Source organism: Carassius carassius, chromosome 30 (assembly GCF_963082965.1).
Source record: "Carassius carassius chromosome 30, fCarCar2.1, whole genome shotgun sequence".
Classification (NCBI taxonomy): domain Eukaryota; kingdom Metazoa; phylum Chordata; class Actinopteri; order Cypriniformes; family Cyprinidae; genus Carassius; species Carassius carassius.
The window spans coordinates 11,117,435-11,136,333 of record NC_081784.1 but is presented as its reverse complement, the minus strand read 5'-3'; the positions used below and the strand labels follow the sequence as shown (position 1 = coordinate 11,136,333).

At 39.3% G+C, this 18,899-nt stretch overlaps 2 protein-coding genes across 2 annotated transcripts in view; one reads left to right on the top strand and one right to left on the bottom strand.

Moving 5' to 3' along the window:
- LOC132110616 (WD repeat- and FYVE domain-containing protein 4-like) overlaps positions 1 to 10,313 on the bottom strand; it is a 66,358-nt gene extending 56,045 nt beyond the window's left edge. The window contains exon 1 of the mRNA XM_059517355.1: positions 10,157 to 10,313. Within this exon, the coding sequence (XP_059373338.1) occupies positions 10,157 to 10,177 (21 nt within the window). The 5' untranslated portion in view covers positions 10,178 to 10,313. The remainder of the gene's footprint in view (positions 1 to 10,156) is intronic.
- A 1,471-nt stretch (positions 10,314 to 11,784) lies between these two features.
- Positions 11,785 to 18,723, top strand: LOC132110615 (uncharacterized). Its single transcript, XM_059517354.1, has 10 exons — positions 11,785 to 11,921; positions 15,177 to 15,312; positions 15,447 to 15,557; positions 15,690 to 15,822; positions 16,159 to 16,337; positions 16,592 to 16,665; positions 16,746 to 16,908; positions 17,013 to 17,095; positions 17,179 to 17,369; positions 17,882 to 18,723. The coding sequence occupies exons 1-10, from the start codon at positions 11,801 to 11,803 to the stop codon at positions 18,338 to 18,340; spliced, it is 1,650 nt and encodes a 549-aa protein (XP_059373337.1). The 5' UTR covers positions 11,785 to 11,800; the 3' UTR covers positions 18,341 to 18,723.
- Positions 18,724 to 18,899: the final 176 nt, after the last annotated feature.

Sequence of the window (18,899 nt, the reverse complement as noted above, 5' to 3'; positions counted from 1 at the left end):
TAGTGCCCAAGTTAGCGATGAGACAGACAGAGATGTGAAAGCTGCAAAAGGTTCTGCTGCACAAAAATTTCAGGACGATCCGATTAAGCATCTTACTGCCAGGATTGATGCTCTAACCCGCATGGTAGACGCCATACAACATTCCATGCCAACACGTACTGACGGGGGCTGCCAGTGCTCTGCCAGCCAACCATCTTTTAGCCGGGTGAGCCGTTTGCGATGCTGCCCACGATGTGCAGACGAAGGGCGACAGAACTGTGCACACTGTTTCATCTGTGGAGAGGATGGACACCGGGCAGTGGGTTGCCTACGACGACCTCAGCGGCAGGGAAATGGGAGCCGGCCACTGCAAAGGGGCGACCAGTGACCGCACAGCAAATGCCTCAGTCAGACATTACTCCCCTGAAGTCAGCCAGGCCTAGCGGTGGAGTGTTAGGACAAGAACGCCTGTATCAGAGACAAACAAACAAACCAATTGAGATTAAGTCCATGAGTCAAGGAGCAAGCATCCTGGGTTCCTGCAAAAACAAAAATGACAACATAAACTGATCGGAAGCAAGGCACTGACCCAGTGCAACTTGAATGGCTTGACAGTAAGAGCGTTACTCGACACCGGCGCCCAAGTCAGCATGGTGGACCGTGTGTGGAGAGAGAAGTATTTGCCAAGTGTTGAAGTGAGGCCACTGCGAGAACTTCTCGGATGTCAAGAGGATCTAAAAGTCTATGCTGTAAATGGAGACGTTATCCCATTTGACGGTTGGGTAGTAATCACAGTCAACCTGCTAGGAAATGAGGACCCAAGTTTATCTATCAATGTCCCATTCCTGGTGAGTAAAATGCCAATTGAGAGACCATTACTGGGTTTCAACTTAATTGAAGAACTGATTCAGGGGCAGTCTGAGCAACTGATGCCAACACTTACCTCACTACTGGCTGGAGCCATTGACATCCCTCGTGAAAAGGCACAAACCTTAGTCAAGGTGATCAAAGCTGCTGAAGATGATGATGGAGATGGGCACTTGAAGGTTGGTCCGAGAGCAGTAGTCATCCGGGCAGGACAGGTGGCTTGGGTGAAGTGCAGAATCCCTTTAAAGATGGCACAGTCTGACTCGGTGGCCCTGTTTGAGCCTCATGAAAATGGTGATCATTTAAGATTGTTGGATATTGGGGAAGGACTCTTAGAAATACAACCCCAAAGTGACCCTTGTGTTTTCATACCCATTGGAAATAACACAGTGGTAGATGTGACCCTGCCCCGTGGCACAGTGATTGGAACTCTACAAAGGATTGAGAGGATATTAGCGGAGTTTGGAAAAACAAATGAGCCGAGACAGACAGCAACAATCCAAGCTGCGTCTACTCGAGAAGATGAGGCAAAGTCATTGTGGCACCCACCTGTCAACCTGGACCATCTGAAAGAAGGGCAACGAGAGGTAGTTCAGAGAATGTTGTATGAGGAGTCTGGTGCTTTTAGCAGAGATGACAATGACATCGGATGCATACCCAGCTTGCAGATGCCAATCACACTTAAGGATGACATCCCGGTTCAGAGGGCATATTCCTCAGTACCAAAACCTTTGTTTAATGAGGTGAAGAGCTACATACAAGATCTTCTAGCAAAAGGATGGATCGTTAAATCAAAGTCGCCATACGCTGCTCCAGTAGTCTGTGTCCGCAAGAAAGATGGCAAGCTGAGGCTCTGTGTTGATTACCGTCTCCTAAACAGGAAAACCATCCCTGACCGTCATCCATTGCCTAGGATTCAGGATCTGATAGACACCCTTGGGGGCTACTCTTGGTTCAGCATTCTCGACCAAGGCAAAGCGTACCACCAGGGGTACATTGCAGAAGGATCCAGACACATGACAGCATTCATAACACCCTGGGGGCTTTATGAGTGGGTCCGGATCCCCTTTGGATTATCCAATGCGCCTGCTGCATTCCAACGCAGTATGGAAGAAATGCTTCATTCGCTCAGGGATGAGTGCTGTATCCCATATTTAGATGACATCTTATGCTATGTGAGGTCCTTTGAAGAACATGTTGAGAGTATACGTAGAGTTTTGAGGGCCCTCCAGCATCACGGTGTAAAGCTGAAACCTGAAAAGTGTGAACTGTTCCGGAGTGAAGTCAGGTACGTTGGGCGGCTGGTGTCAGCCAAAGGGGTACGGATAGATCCTAAGGACCTGGAGGCTGTCAGATCCTTAACAACCAGGACTCCTCAGACAGTGGGTGATGTAAGGAGGCTGCTCGGGTTCCTCAGCTATTACCGTGCCTTCGTTCAAGACTTCTCTAGGGTAGCAAAACCATTGTATGAGCTACTGCAGGCCAAGTCTGGGACAGCACAGAACACTCACAGCAAGAAGAGAGCTAAAGGCCCACAAATTCCCTCCAGATCTCCAGTAGAATGGACCAGGGACCACCAACAGATCCTGGAAGAACTAATTGGAATGTTAGCAAGCCCACCTATACTGGCATATCCGGACTTCAACTTACCCTTCACGCTCCACGCTGACGCATCTGAAAGGGGCCTAGGGGCCATCCTATATCAGCGACAAGATGGGAGGTTGAGAGTAATAGAATATGGGTCCAGAACATTGACAATGACAGAGAGGAATTATCAATTACACAGTGGCAAACTTGAATTCCTTGCATTAAAGTGGGCGGTGTGTGAGAAGTTTCGGGACTACCTGTTCTACGCCCCACACTTCACAGTGTACACAGACAACAACCCCTTGACATACGTGATGAGCACAGCAAAGCTTAATGCAGTAGGCCATCGGTGGGTCGGAGAGCTGTCTAACTTCCGGTTCGACGTGAAGTACCGGCCAGGGAAAGTCAACATTGATGCAGATACCTTGTCTCGTCTTCCTCTGGACATCGAAGTATATGTGTCAGAGTGCACGGAAGAGCTACCTGCGGGGGCAATACATGCAGCATGGGAGGGCAGTAATGCATCAAAGATGAAGGACGTAGCCTGGGTCGCTGCCCTGTATATGTCTACTGGGGAGGATGAACCACGCCAACCTGCCACCTGGTTGCCGACAATAGGACCAGATGAACTGATTCGGGCCCAGAAAGAAGATTCCGTAATCTCTCAAGTGAGACAATGGAAGGAGGATAGTGTCACTCTCACAGATGAGATGAGGGGAGGTTTGACAGGAACCAGCAGAAAGTTGATGTATGAGTGGAACAAGCTACATCTTGAGGGAGGAATCTTATATCGAAGAACGAGAGAGAGAAAACAGCTTGTCTTACAGAGCAAGTACAAAAAGCTGGCACTCGAGCACCTCCATGACAAAATGGGACATGTGGGCACAGAACGAGTGCTGAGCCTGGCCAGAGAACGGTTTTACTGGCCATACATGAAAGTTGAAGTGGAAGAATATGTGACCAGAAAGTGCCCATGTATAAAACAAAAGAAACCAGCTGTACATGTTCGAGCACCCATGGGTAGTATTACAACACACTCACCAATGGAACTGGTCTGCATTGACTACCTGCACCTTGAGCCGAGCCGTGGAGGATATGAATATATCCTGGTCGTCATGGACCATTTCACAAGGTTCGCGCAAGCTTACCCAACCAAGAACAAGTCGGGGCGGACTGCAGCTGAACGCTTGTTCCAAGATTACATTCCGCGCTTTGGGTATCCTGCCAAATTACATCACGACCAGGGCCGTGAGTTTGAGAACGAACTGTTTCGCACTCTCCAACAGTTTGCTGGAATCGGCCACTCTCGAACGTCACCATACCACCCCCAAGGAAACCCAGTGGAGAGATTCAATCGGACTCTACTACAGATGTTGAGAACACTGGCAGAAAAAGAAAAAGAAAGGTGGAAAGAGCACTTACCTCAAATCGTGCATATTCTCCCTTTTACCTGTTGTATGGGTGGCATCCTCACCTTCCTGTGGACCTGATCTTTGGCCTGGTGGAGCCAACGGATGGAGTGACACCAAAGGGCTATGCAAATCAGTGGGCGGCACGAATGGCAGAGGCATACAAGATCACTGAAGGAAACAGTCGTCAGTCAAGTGCCAGAGGGAAGGCTCAATACGACAGAAAAGCCAGAGGAGTGGTACTGAAAGCGGGAGACCGAGTGCTGGTCAGAAACCTTGGAGAACGAGGGGGTCCAGGGAAGTTACGATCCTACTGGGAAAAAGTGGTCTATGTGGTGAAGGGTCAAGTCTCTGATAACCCAGTATATGTAGTTTATCCGGAGAATGGAGACACGAATAAAACCAGAACGCTGCACCGGAACCTACTACTGCTGGTCAATGACTTACCTGTGGAAGCTCCCACGATGACAACTCCATCGCCGAAACCTGGAAAACAGAGAAAGACAAGAAGTCAGACACCCAACAAAGAAAGCATCAGGGACAGTGACACGACAGACTCAGATGAAGAAAATAGCGGAAGAGGATACTGGTTGAGAACCCCAGTCAGCTGGACGGAACCAGGGAATAGCCGTCTACCTGAGTGTGGACCTGTAAGGGAAGAATATGATCAAATACACAGAAGGGAGGAATCAAGGGTAATGGAAGATTTGTCAGAAAGAGAACCAAATACTTACCTGATACCACCTGTGGAAGACTGTGTGGATGAGGAGAGGGAAGCAGCTGCTTTTGTGGAGCCAATGAGAGTAGCAAGTCCAAGTGAAGGGAGTGAAGCTGCAGTAAGAAGATCTACGAGGGAGAAAAGGCCAAGACAGATTTACACTTATGACACCCCTGGTCAGCCTGTGCTACAGCCGTACCCTACACTTAATGCAGTGACAGCTTACCCTATCACACACATACCTGTTTGGGGCTTTAATAGTTGCTTACCACAAATTGGTTATACCAATTCACACACTCCTTACACATACTTACCTTACAATTTCACTTTACCTGTGTGTTGATTGCACAAATAGGGGGTAAGAGGTTGATCACTGGAGCTTTTCTTATTTTGTCAGGGAGAGTGTGATACACACAAAGTATGTATACAATTGTGTTTTTTTATTTTTCACTGAAATCTGTATATTGTTATAAGTTCAACGATAACCTTATTTTTTTATGCAGTGTGCAAATTAACGTATGTATATTGGTTTACATGGATAAAGAAAAAGGACTCTTATTTTGATATTCTGGCCCGGGAGTCGCGAACGGACTGGTGAACTGCGCAGGCTTCCTCATACCAACAGAGGAGCTGTGAAGGAGCAGATGTGACTCTCCCGGTCTTTTCATTTTATCCTGTTTTTACAGGTAAAAGCACGAAAAGTATAAGAAAAACTGTGAAATATAGAACAGCGGTTGCACTAGTGTAATGTATGATGAATGTGAAGTGTTGAATTTGATTCATCTTATGACGTTTTGTTTTTCATAAACTATGTTCTCTCTTTAATATGAGGAAAAGGATCTAAATATGCTCCAGTGATCTTTTATATCGATCTATATACATTTATTAATTGTATTTTGGTTATAAAATGTTTATTTGTTCAAGTTAATGTGTAAAATGGAGAGGTGAATGTCTCTGAGAGGCTCATTCTGTTGCCGCGTTTGGCGCGCTTGGTGGTCACGTGACCGGGCACTGAGGAAAGATTAGAAAAGCACACTTTGTGTTCTTCCATTATATATATTCGCCTGTGAGGGGAAAAAAATAGTGAATTGTGTTAATATTTACAACACACAATATACATTTACAATGTATAATATACATATATTGGGTAAATCTAATTCTAAGTCAAATTGTCTTTATAAATATTAGTATTGATGTGTATAAAGTGTATACAGGGTATTCAGGTGTCAACAAAAGGGGCAAAAGGGAGATAAGAAAAATGATAATATGATTTTGTTGTGATGACAGTGACATTAAAGTGCTGTCTAAAAGAGACACAACAGAATGTAAAGCAAAGCTTTATAAAAACAGTTGTATGTATCTGAAATTGATTTTGCACTGAATAAAGATACCAACAGAGGAGCTGTGAAGGAGCAGACGTGACTCTCCCGGTCTTTTCATTTTATCCTGTTTTTACAGTTTTTACAGTAATCTGTCTGACGGGCCTCCGGAGGCGGGCCTGCAACACAGGCAAATGTAAAGAGAACGTCGTGGCGTGTGTCCATTGCAAGATAGAGCTGGCATACCACAACTAGGGCCCTATGATTTCCGCGATGCAGAAAACGTGGGGGGAATCGCGGAATCCAGTCATAAAAACGGATTTTACAGTTAAACGCGGAATGGCACGGAATTTGCCAAATTTTTAAATTAATTAATCAAAAAAAAGGTCATTACACTTACATCAAATCACGATATGGACTAATATCTGTAAATATTAAGCCGGAACAGTCTATTTAAATATGAATCCTGCATGTTCTGCGTGTCTGTTAATGAATGGAGCAGAAGCGCGTCTTCCTATTTCACACACTGATGCGCACGTGACGCTCGCAGTAATTTCAGCGTCTGCTGTCTCACTAAATAAGGAGGTGAACACATGAACAACATCTCCAGAACTGCTCTGACAGTCACTTCATGAGCATTTGACCGTTTGATTTGAGTAAAACTAGCGTCACATCACACACACAGAACTGTAAAGGTACGTCAACCCATCAAAATAAAAGTCCGGTTAAAGACAGCAGAATGTACATAGCCTACCACAAAAAAAAAAAAAAAAAACATTTTTTTAAGGTTTAAATCACAACATTTCTTCCATGTTTTATATTTAATAGTAAATCCCCTTTGTTTACCAAAAAGTTAAGTTAATAATCAATAATTAAAAGATAAATTAAATTTATGTTTTATGTGTTTAATGTGCATCTCAGAAAATGCTTTATTTAAAACCCCAGCTGAATGGCACTTAAATGCACTTAATTCATCTGTCAACTTTCTTGTCATTGTTCACAGTACAAGTACAGAGAAACAATGGGTAATAATTAAATGTTTATTTTTGATGTATGCATTGCATTCTATGCATTTAAAAAATAAAAAATAAAATTTCTAAAAAAGGAAACTTAGCTGTTCATTTTAAGAGACCTGTGACGGTCACGGAGGGACCGCACGTTCAACATGGACGTTAATATGCACAAACACACACAGAGAATGAATAAAATACCTGCAACCCTCATGGAACACTCTCCACTGAAGAAATAAACACAGACTACCTTCCATTACAAAGACATTCACATTTATACTGGTGGCCAGCACCATTACCACATGTGGAGGGACAAACTCATAGAAAACACCTTACACATGTTCTGTTAAATATACAGTCTGAAAGAAACATATTGGCATGATGTTCTACTTAATAAATCTACTTTGATGTTATTAATTCGTTCACATTAAACAGGAAATAACAGCAACAACTCGGCCTTAAAAACAGCTTCAATCACTAACAAATTAGCTGTGTGTAAGGGGATATTCACACAGGCAGTAAGGAAGAAGCTAGTTTACGAAAGTAATGTTTTTTTTTTTACATATAAACGTACAAATGTAAAAAAAAATGCTTAACGCTAAAACAAAATGCCTAACTAGACAAACACTGAAAAAATATATTTTTTTGAAAAGCCAGTTTTTAAAAAACTTGCATCGAAAAGCATACTCCTCTCCCACTCCGCTACCGCTCGCTTCGTCCGTCATTACGCTCTGCCGAAAAGAATTATGGGATAGGTAGGACGGGAAAGGATCCACCACACGAAAAGGAGGACGTATTTGTGGGCCGCATTTGAAGGAACCTACGAATTTGGACAGCCTTCGTCGCGGCGCTGTGACGTAACATCCTTCAAATGAGTACTCCGAAGGATGTAGACCGTGAATTTGGACACAGCCGTTGTTTCTTACCAGGACTCTAAAAATCACGGGACAAACGCTACACAGGAACAATACACATAGTTTACAGGAATTTCATTCACTCGCTGATCAATAATTACAATAAACTCTTGTTTCACCAAACAGTCTCGGTGTGTGTTTGTGTGTATGTGTTGCGGTCCCTCCGTGACCGTCACAAGACCCAGGAGTCTTATTTTCTCTTGCATAATTAATATTGCACTTTAATTAAGCAAAAACACATTTTATCTGATTACTCAATTAATCGATGGAATTTTTGGTAGAATACTCGATTACTAAAATATTCCATAGCTACAGCCCTACTGAGGTCAGAGGCCCTTTATTTTATTTCATTGTCAAATGTTTTTGTAGAATATGGCACAGATTGTACTTAAAACGTGTTCTTGTATTAGTTTATGTTTTAATACATATGAAAAGGTACTGTACTGTGCACTAAAGTCAGTCCTTTTATGTAAATCGCCCAGGTCAAGAGTCACTGTATTTTAATGTCAGTGTTAAGAGTACACAGATTGCACTTTGAAGGTGTTACATGCTGCACTTAAAGATGAGGTCAGACATTTCTGTAATTTTTTATGTTAAAATGTTTATATTACCATTATTGTGTAACATTAACATTAAAATTGATTACAGAAAATTAGTTCACCCAATTGTTTGTAATAAACGTTGGAATTGGAAATGAATACCTCTCTTTCCTTATTTAAGTTATGGCAATACTAATTAATTATTTCAAGTGGATTGAAGAAATAATTTTTCTAAATTAATCAGAGTTAATGAATTAATTAAAATCAAAAAGTTTAATATTTTATTTTAAATGTTACTTATTTTAACTAAGTATGATTTGGTTAATATGCTGCTCTTTGTCACAATGGTTAAACTCAAATGTTTTGATTAATCTTGTAGACTCTACTTGATTTTTTAGCATACAGTAAAATACATAATACTGATTTTTACCAACTCAAAATACCAAGAAGTTCACTAAACTTCCAAAAAGTAGTTGGAAAATGTTGCCTGAATTTTTTCGAGTTGAATTTAAGTAACAGTTTTTACAATGTGTGTGTATATATATATATATATATATATATATATATATATATATATATATATATTAAAGTAATATTTTAAGTAATTTATAGGTAGGCTATATAAAAACATAAGGAAGCAACATAACAAAATGTGAAAAAATGAAGGGGTATGAATAGACTACTTTAATAACTAAAGTGTTACATTAAATGTTTGTGTGTGCGCGCAGCCAATATACAGCTGGGCACTCCTTATGTGTGTTCTTTATGGGAAAATGCTTATGCAATTTATTGGGATAGTTTACAGCAGAAACGGCCACAAACTACCGTGACTCCTGGCACGAACTCTTGCAGCTGATACATAAAAGTGTGTAATAATAATAATATTACGATTGTCGGAACTTTGTATCATCATTTAAAAAAAAACGCCACCGCATGCCATTGAGAACATTGTAGTTTTTCCGATAAAACAGCAAGAAAGACCGACGAGAAACGCCGATAAAGACCGCATCTGGGGATGCCACCGGAAGTGGCGCTGCGACCTGCCGCTGCCAGAGAGAGAGCGTCAGCATCTGCAGGACCTATCCCTTCCCTAAACCTACCCGTCCATACCTGCCCTTACCCTAAACTTACCCTTAAAACAATGCAATATGTTGTTTGGTAGCACAATCTGATAGGTAGCATGTTTGTCGGTACAACCGGAAACTGAAGCGTCTAACAATAAACTTTCATTAAAAGGCAAATCAGCAAATACCTTCTTTCTGTTGCCAAAAGACAATCACAGTGTACAATAAGCTGTTCACATGTTAATGGGATCTTGTTATGTAAAGAAGTGAGCTTGTTTTGCTACAGGGAGGACAATTCACATTCCTGAAGAAATTAGATGTTTGCACTGCACATTCCCACCAGTTTATTCATACAGCACAAGGTCATTTCATTATTTTATACAAATCTTTGACTGCGGTACATTTTCTTAATGCTCTACAATTGTTCCCTTGTCTCTTTCTGAAATGTTTAAACCTGATACAAACAAATTAGTTTGAGGGGAAACAAATCGTGCTTCTAAAGCAGCCGATTAAAATCAGTCGAGCTTCCTTGTTTATTTTATCTTTATTTTGTTGTCCTCCTAGAAGTTGAGTGTCTATGCAACAGATATGCTTTGAATGCACTTAAATGAGAAAAACAATTGAATTATGACAGCAGGCAACCTCATAACAACGGCTGTCAAAAGTGATCTGTTATGAGAATTAACCTTTCAAATTCATATTAACCCTAGGCAAAACTCCAGTTTAGTCAGTCTGTAACCCCAAACATACCTGTTGTTTGGTGGGTGGCATCTCAAGTCTAGACGTATGGCTGGACAGAAGGTTTTCCGCTGGTTTACCATGTCACAGTAATCAGTAGTGAGTGGAGTGAGTGGCCCGCTGAAACATGCCTCCTAATCTGTTTGCCTGAACTTTGCACAGTATGAAACTCTGACATCAACTGCGCATGGTCATGTGCCTCACTTCCTAGTGAAAAAAGGAGAAGGGGGACTTTCTTGTACATGTGTGTGTATGTGTGTGTGTTTTCAACACTACAATAGACAAATTAGGATCATGTGAAGAAGACTTCATTAAAGCAACACCTCTGATTTTAGTTCTATTATTCCAAATAGGAGATTAAAAATCGGCCAATCAAAAATGAGTTTGAGGTGTATGCCTTCTGGTATTTAAAGCTGCAGTCCGTAACTTTTTTGTGTTCAAAAATTTACAAAAATGTATATAATAAGCGAGTACACCATGAATCCATTTTCCAACCCGTTTTTGGCTTGCCCTGACTCCTGAATCACTAAGGTACACCTACTAAGTGTTTATAGTCGGACTATTTATACTGGTTCTAGGTACCGCCACGGAGTAGCTCAATACCTGCGTAATTCGTCAAAAACATATACAGAGAGAAGTAGTTCTGGCTACAATGTTCTTCCGCAAGACGCACGCAGTTTTGTTTATTAACCGCTAGAGCGCCAGAAGTTACGGACTGCAGCTTTAAATTGATTTAAAATGAGTCAGATGTTGAGCAATAGTGACATCATGTGGTAATTTAAGGTTACAAAAAACATTTCACGACTAGACAACATGGAAACTGTACACAAATATAAAGAATATTTCTGAAATAAAGAAAATTACCTAATGACTATGTAATAGAATAAAATATTGTACTATTGATATTTATCCGAAAGACTCGTGTGTTTAGATAATTTTCACCTTTAAAATAGTGTCAGTACAAACATTAAGTTATATACTCAAAATTTCACTTTGTGTATGATGGGACTCGATGTTCTACTATTTAGAGTATTTTTAGCCCTCTCATTTGAATATATACTTTGAAATCGACCGTGAGATGCTAAAAGCAGAAATGAGTGGATAGAATGGGGAAATGTGTTATAATTGGCGAGGCTTAGCGATCTGTGGTTGATTCTAATTGGCCAGGTAAGATGAGTCATATTATCTATTATTTCTTTACACCTATTTTATTTCTTAATGAATATTTATGTTTCAGTGGCGTTATTTAGGTGTACAATTTGAACAAGACGTCCGTAATGTAGCAGACACAGGGACCTTGCCATGTGGTACTTGTGACGTTTCCCCGCGCTGGAGTAGCTGAACCAATCACAGTCGTTTGCGGTTGCATCATATGGAAACAATAATTAGTATTTTATTTATTTATTTATTAGGTAAGGTTTTATTTGTATATGACGTACCAGTCTATACAAATAAACATTTTGCATATTTCAAACGATTATCTCCAGTGATGCAAAACACCTTGACCGCCGAGCGCCCACTAGCCATTCCACTCCCTTTCGTTCATTGGTTGAGCATATACATCTTCCACCTCCAGAGTGCGGAGTTTCCTATAAATCAGTACAGCTTATTTACATATGGCCAAGAATTTTTCAGCCTACAGAAGGCGTAACGTGAATGTATGGTGGCAGAATGCTGCAGGCTTCAGGAAGTTGTATATTTGAATCGATTCAACGGGGGGAGATCGATCGAGTTTCACATTTATTAAAGCAGGATCGGGGTGTTTTGAAACAAAAGGGTGAGTCTTTTGTTTTAAAGGGGGCTGTAATTGATCCACAGTGGCAGATGATGACAGAGATTGTATTTATCCTTCGTTAGCATTTCACTTTAACCCTCCTGATCCTATTCAGGTCAATAGAGCGTCACGTAAGCGGTTTTTTTTTTCATTCGTTCACCCACTTATCGTTTCCTTATATTATCTGTTTATGGCCACTATACTTTCAATTAAAGAAAATACCTAGATGTGCGATACGTTTTAATGCATCTGTCGTTTTATTAGCCATGCTTCTTCCTTCCTATCTGTTTCTGATACCTGATAAACTTTCTAAGATGTCCTACCCTTCGACAAATGTATCATATATTTAACCATATAATAACCATATAGTATTTTTTCTCCAAAATACAGAAATTGTCAACACGGTCATTAAAAAGGGGGAGTTAAACAGAAAATACTAAACTCACTTTGAGAGATTTCATAATCATTTATTATGGATTTACATTTGCAACTACCTGCAGCAACTGGTATTTTGACTAAAATTATAATTAATAATAGGGAATTGTTGATTATTAATAGGGAATTAACCTTTTGAACTCTATAAATGTATTTGTGATTTAAGTGTTTTCTGCAAGCTTGACTAATTTATTTGAAATGTGTTAATTCTAACTTAATTATTTACACATAACTATATGCACGGTTACTTCCTGGTTTTATGTAAGCCAGCTCAGTCATTTTCGGTCAACTGTCAAAATCTACACAATACATTCAGTTTGAAGAAAAGTTTTGTTTGTCTAAGAGGACAATACTGTAAACTATACATTACCGTATACTGTCATTCAGGAATGACAACCGCGAGTGTAAAAAATTAAGCGAGTGAATAATTCTCTAAATTATTCTTCGAGTTAGGCCTACTGCTATGATTGACAGTAATAACTGTAGCAATGGGCGGAGGGAACTATCTGACGAGCTAGTGTCAAAAATAAACCTGTGCATTAAAGGTACAATTTGTAAGATATTTGCAGTAAAATATCCCAAAACCACTAGGCTGATGTTATAAATTTTGTCCAGCTGATTACTAACAATATCTCTAATGTTTTCAACTACTTGTAAATCATGAGAAAATTCCCATTCTAAACAGTGACACGGAACAGTGCAGTCGCCTGTCAATGACGTTAGTTACCCTTTGTTACTGCCTTTACTGACGTAGAAACCACATGACAACTGTGTCGTGGACAAATGCGGAAGTAGCTTCGCGACAAACTTCAACTAGAAAGAGATGCCAGTCTCACTAGTGTTTTACTCGACAGGTGAGTTGTTTTGATTGCTATCTTTACAGAAAACGTATGCTATTATAATGATCAACAAGATTAGTATTAGACGGCATACATGTCAAACGCGGGGCATCGCGTCTAGACCCGCGCAAGGACGCGTCTGATCCATAGTCTGATCGCGTCTTTGCATTGACTTTTTATGTAATCTACTCGCGCAAATCGTTGAACTCGTATTAAATCCATGATTTACCTTTCTGTCTGATTGATGGCCGTCAGCTGTTGGGTAGAAGACAACAAATCCCATCATTCCACGCTTCTTCTTAGCGTCATCAAACCACGCGATTGTTATTGTTTTGGTAGTGCACCCTCTCGTGGCAGGTCCTACAACCTGTACCTTTAAGTGATTCAGTGTAAATTCAGAGTAACGAAACCACAGCAGCAAGTCCATTTTACCAGCTTCTATAGTTAAAGATAAACCTTTAAAAAATGTAGTTTGTAAATTAAATATTTCAAAATGTCTAATGCATTATTATTTAATTGTTATACCATTAAAAATTAACTTGTTTAATTTGTAGTTAAGCATTTAAATAATTAACACTACCAGGCTGTTGTGTCTGTGCTTAATTATTTATTCATTTATTTATTTAATGATATGAGACTTAGGGTCTTCCTGCACTTGCTATACTTTTATGATTCAGTGCAGTAAAAGTACTAAAATGTGCTACAATAGTCATTTTATAATAAATCCAAAAACAAGGTGGAAAAAAACTAGGCTGAAATGGCAGCTGACCTAATGAGTGAACCTCTGCTTCCATCTACTGGTTATAATGCTAATTTCATGTCATTTTGATCTTAAAAAGTCTTTGTTTTCCACCAAGAGAGCATCTTTGGCACATTTTTTAATGTGGTCTTCATGAATGAAAAGTGAATTTTTAAAGTTAATTTTACTGCACAACTGTAACTAATCTCACTCCAGCCAGGCAACCAAAGTTGCCCCTGTGTACATATTCAGTTCATGACTATAAAGTTATCAATTATCAAGAATACCATTTTTATTTTGTTACGAGATAGCATCGCTAGCTAGCTAACGTTAGTTTAAACCGTTACGATAGTGTTTAGTAGTCAACATTTGAATGTACAATTACATGTAAGGATACTCTCCTGGGATTAACAGGCTCGGCATATAAAATTATATGTTGTTAAATAACATAAACCCTATGTCAATACCACTTTCATCAGTTACAGTGTTGCAATTATTGTGTATATGAGAAGAACGAGACAGGAGAGGTTTCTGTGAAAAGTCTCAACCTATATATACCACACAAAGAAATATTTTTAATAACACAGTATTGTTTTCTGTATTGTTACTGGCTAAAATTCTTTTAAAAAGTTGGAATAAAATCCAAAAAATAAATAATACCACAGAACATAACAGAATTTATCCAATCATTTGCTAACATTTGCATTGTTTTCCCACCGTATATGATGTCACCTCCTGGATGATTGTGTCTTTAAGGAACTGGCTTTTTGTTTGCTAAATGTGTATTAAAAAGACTTAACACAATATATAGAGGTATTCCCAAGAATTAAAAAACAAACAAAAAAAGCATGCTGAAACATTTAAACATATCTTAATATACTTGCATGTTTTATATAAGATTTCCATCTTTACAATGGTTATAAATACTGCATACTAGGAAAGACAAATACTAATTCTGTTCTTAACTGCTTGATTGTTTATGTTGTCATCAAATGTCAAGTATACTATTGCCCAGCTCTAGACTGCTAAATGTGGACAACTAGGCATTAACATCATGAAACACTGTAAAGCTGCTTTGAAACCATCACTATTGTGAAAAGCACTATAAAAATAAATTGACTATAAACTTTTATATGTTATTATCCGTGTTAACGACTGATGTTTTTGGACATGCAAAAAACTATCCCAGCACAATGATATTTGTGTTTCAAGGTTAGTTGTGGTAAACTTTTCTGATTTTCCCAGGTTGGGGAGGTTTCACAGCCCTCCACTTTGCTGCTCTCCATGGAAACCGGCCAATGGCTGAGCTTCTGCTGAACAGCGGTGCTGATCCAAACATTCCCTGTGATTCCGGAATAACTCCTTTTCACTTTGCTTGCAGGTACGAGAGACCCCATCCATCTTATATTTGTGAATTTAATTAAAACATCCATCATAAACTTTATTTCTCCTGAAAGATCATCACACCAGTGTCCTTTGAAGAGGGCTTACTGTACTCTCCTGTTATTCTAACAGAAATGGCCATATTTATATCATGCACAAAATGATGCAGCATGGTGCAGACTTACACATAGTAGATAAGCAAGGGAAAACGTCTCTTCATCATGCAGTCGGTGGAGGAAGCGTGTAAGTAACTGGGCACAGGAACTGTTAGACTAGTGGCAGTCAAACGTTAAAACAAAAACAAGAATTATAATTAGTTTTGTTTTGAGTATACTGCATGCTTAAATATTTTTCCCTTATGTTTTTCTTTCTCAGTATTGCCACGCAGTACCTGTGGGAGACTGGCATGTTCTGTTTCACAGATGCCGATAACTATAAGGTCACTCCGCTGCATTTGGCAGCTTCCACAGGAAATTCTGACGTAGTCCGTTATCTCCTTAGAGCAAATGTAAGCACCTTTATTTGACAGCATTGCTTGTAGTTCACTTTCAGGGTACGTCTGGACAAAATGGACACCAAAACACTGATAGGAGAATGCAGAATGCATAAAACAACGCTATAAATTGCTCCTATGTGGAAATTCATGACATTTCTTACTTTCAGAATCAGCCTTTACACTTCTATTCCTAGAGAGAGAGAGAATCAAAACAATGCCATTAATCAGTTTGTTCTTCTCTTCCAAAGGTCAAAAAAGGTTTCCTTAAAGGAATAGTTCATGAAGTGCTTGCATGACATTTGCTGCCTTTCAGATTTTCAGTTGTTTTTGCTCTAAATCTTTAACCAGAGATGCACACCAGAGGCAGTTGACCACCAGGGGGCGACAGCACTTCACGTGGCTGCAGAGAATGGCATGATTGAGGTGTGCTGGCTGCTGTTGAAGAGTGCCGGGCTCCACATTTTACACATGAAAAACCACACTGGCCTCACGCCTCTAGACCTCTGTAATCAAGGGAATACATTTAGGTCTGTTGAGAATCAATGAAAATGTAAAGGCTCAAAAAATATATATATATTTTTTTATTTTTACATTTTATTTATGATTTATTTGTTTAAATTACCCAGAGTTGTCACAGGCTAGGATATGTGTATACATTTTATGACATTCACTGAATAAAAAAAAAAACTGGAGTTTTAATACTTTACTTGATCTGTACTCTACTTTACTGTGGAAGTTTAAATTGTGAACAGTAAGATTATTTCTGATTTTTTTTCTGTAGACATCAGCAGCTCTCCAGGATTTTGACTAATTTCAGTCACCGACCAAAAGATCTGATTCCTAAGGACTCATATGGTATCATTGTTTCTTTTATTTTGGATTTGTTGTATAATGATATTGATCAGCTGTAACTCATGAAATGGTCTGTTCTGCAGTGATGTACTTCTGGATGCTGCTGTTGCCGTCTCTCTCCGGGGCTGCGGTTCTCATTATAGCTGCAGCTCTCGGTGAATATGGGGCTATCCTTTCTGCAGTGCTTTTCCCGTGTTTGGCAAAAGTCATTCTTTCTCAATATCATAGACTGAGCAGCTTTCAAAGGTTAGAGGGTTGTGATTGGAAATTACATTGCTTATCATTAATAATATAAATGATGATGATTGCATAATTACTTTTTTTTTACTCTTTTTAAATTTGGACTTTAGGTTACCAAACCCTGTGTACTTGGGAACACTGGCTGCAGGCATTATTCATTCCTCAGCTTGCTTTCTCTATAAATTTTTACCCAATATCCTTTGCAAATAGCTTATGTCAATCAACCTCTTTCAAAAGTCTTTTGGTTGTTCTGTCAATTATTCCTTGACCGCTCACGTTTTTGGCCAGCTTATACCCTCTTCAATTTTTCACTTGTCCATTTTTGTGTGCTCGTTGGACTTTTTTGGAAAGTTCTAAATCAGAACCCAGGACAACTCAAAGAAGCTGACACTGATTCCCAGTTTTCCAGCATAAGAGACTTGATAGAAGCCGGAAAGAGCCCGGACAGATTCTGTATTCACTGTGAGGTGAGCACTGGGTCTGAATCTCTTTTCTGACTAACATTTAAAATGTACTCAAACTGCTTTTCTTTGTAGGGCTGTAACTTTTTTTGTATGGTTAAATCAAATTGAATTATTTAAATATATTATTGAATATTGTTGTTTAAAAGAATAATTAAATCAATATTTTTAATGAATCAAACTAATAGTTTATAATAATAAAAAATATTTTAAATAATAAAAATAATCAGAACTGGATCCTAATTGGTTTGCTAATAATAATAATAATAATAATAATATATGTCCTAATAATACAAATTATACAATTATAATCAGTACTGGATCTTTAACATTTTGCTGACATATTTTGAGATTTGAGAAGTTAATTTATACACCGCATTAAATATGTGTATGGTTGAACCAACCATTTTGAATAGTTAATTCCCCACATACAAATATTATATATTTTTAAAATGTATTATTGTTATTGTTATTATCAAAATTCAAATTTCAAAACTGCACAAGCTATTTTCTTTCAGTTGATCCAAGTGGACAACTGTAAACACTGCCGTTTGTGTGACATGTGCATCCAAGAATACGACCACCACTGCCTCTTCCTCAATCAATGTGTGGGACGGGACAACCACCGCATCTTCATCCTCTTCGTCATGTCTATGGTAATGGCTCTCCTCATCTTCATCCTCAGTGCCATGTACTATCTCTCCCTGAAACTCTCGGGCTTGGAGATGTCTGACTGGGGCTCACTGGCAGGAAGAGAGGCCTCTGTGCTCCTGCTGACTCTGCTCAACATCGTCTCTCTGATCTGGGTGGGATGGTTGCTAGTTGAACAGCTGGATGCCATTTCCATGGGAACCACCACCTATTTTAGGCGGTACGACAACAAAGGGCCTTCTAAAAGACAACGCTTGGGAACAATCCTCACTTTTCTGGTTGAAGGGAGAACAAGACAGGAGCACAGTCAGTCTTTCAGTATATAGAGACGTTTTGAAATTCCAATCACAGTTTAGTCTTATTGTTGTTTATAAAGGCTGGAATAGATAACTTCTGTTACATACTTCACAGTCCTGTAATTTATGATGAGCTCAGATTCAGATTTTCTAGCTTCAGACTACGATGTTATCCAATCATAGGATATCAAACATGATTGATATTTTGCGATGATTTTAGACCATATATTATTTTCATTTCTCACTCATCTCCTAGCAATGAGATGCATGTTTCTGTGAGAGTTTAGGTTCGAAACAACATAAAAGTCAATGCGATCTTTTGTCATGTAGTGTATGATGCCCAGTTTTTATTTTTTCTAAGCATTTACAATGTCAGCAAGTGTGTGATGCATACTGTGTTAAAAACTGTTCAGAGTCTACACTCCAGCCTTAGTTTATATGGAATATTCCCTGAATTTAAGATTAGGTTTGGGCCGATAGATGATGCCATCATCCATCGCCGATGGCTGATAGACATCACGATGTTGAGCCAGCATTTTTTCCCTTATAAGGATTCACGCTTTGAGCACCCCCCCCCCCCCCCACCGGC

Bases quoted from the DNA above. Each gene is read 5' to 3' on its own strand.
- LOC132110615 (XM_059517354.1), top strand. From the start codon at position 11,801: ATGTATGGTGGCAGAATGCTGCAGGCTTCAGGAAGTTGTATATTTGAA. The intron at 15,558-15,689 runs GTAAGTAACTGG...TTTCTTTCTCAG, and splicing joins GCAGTCGGTGGAGGAAGCGT to TATTGCCACGCAGTACCTGT. The intron at 16,909-17,012 runs GTTAGAGGGTTG...TTTGGACTTTAG, and splicing joins AGACTGAGCAGCTTTCAAAG to GTTACCAAACCCTGTGTACT.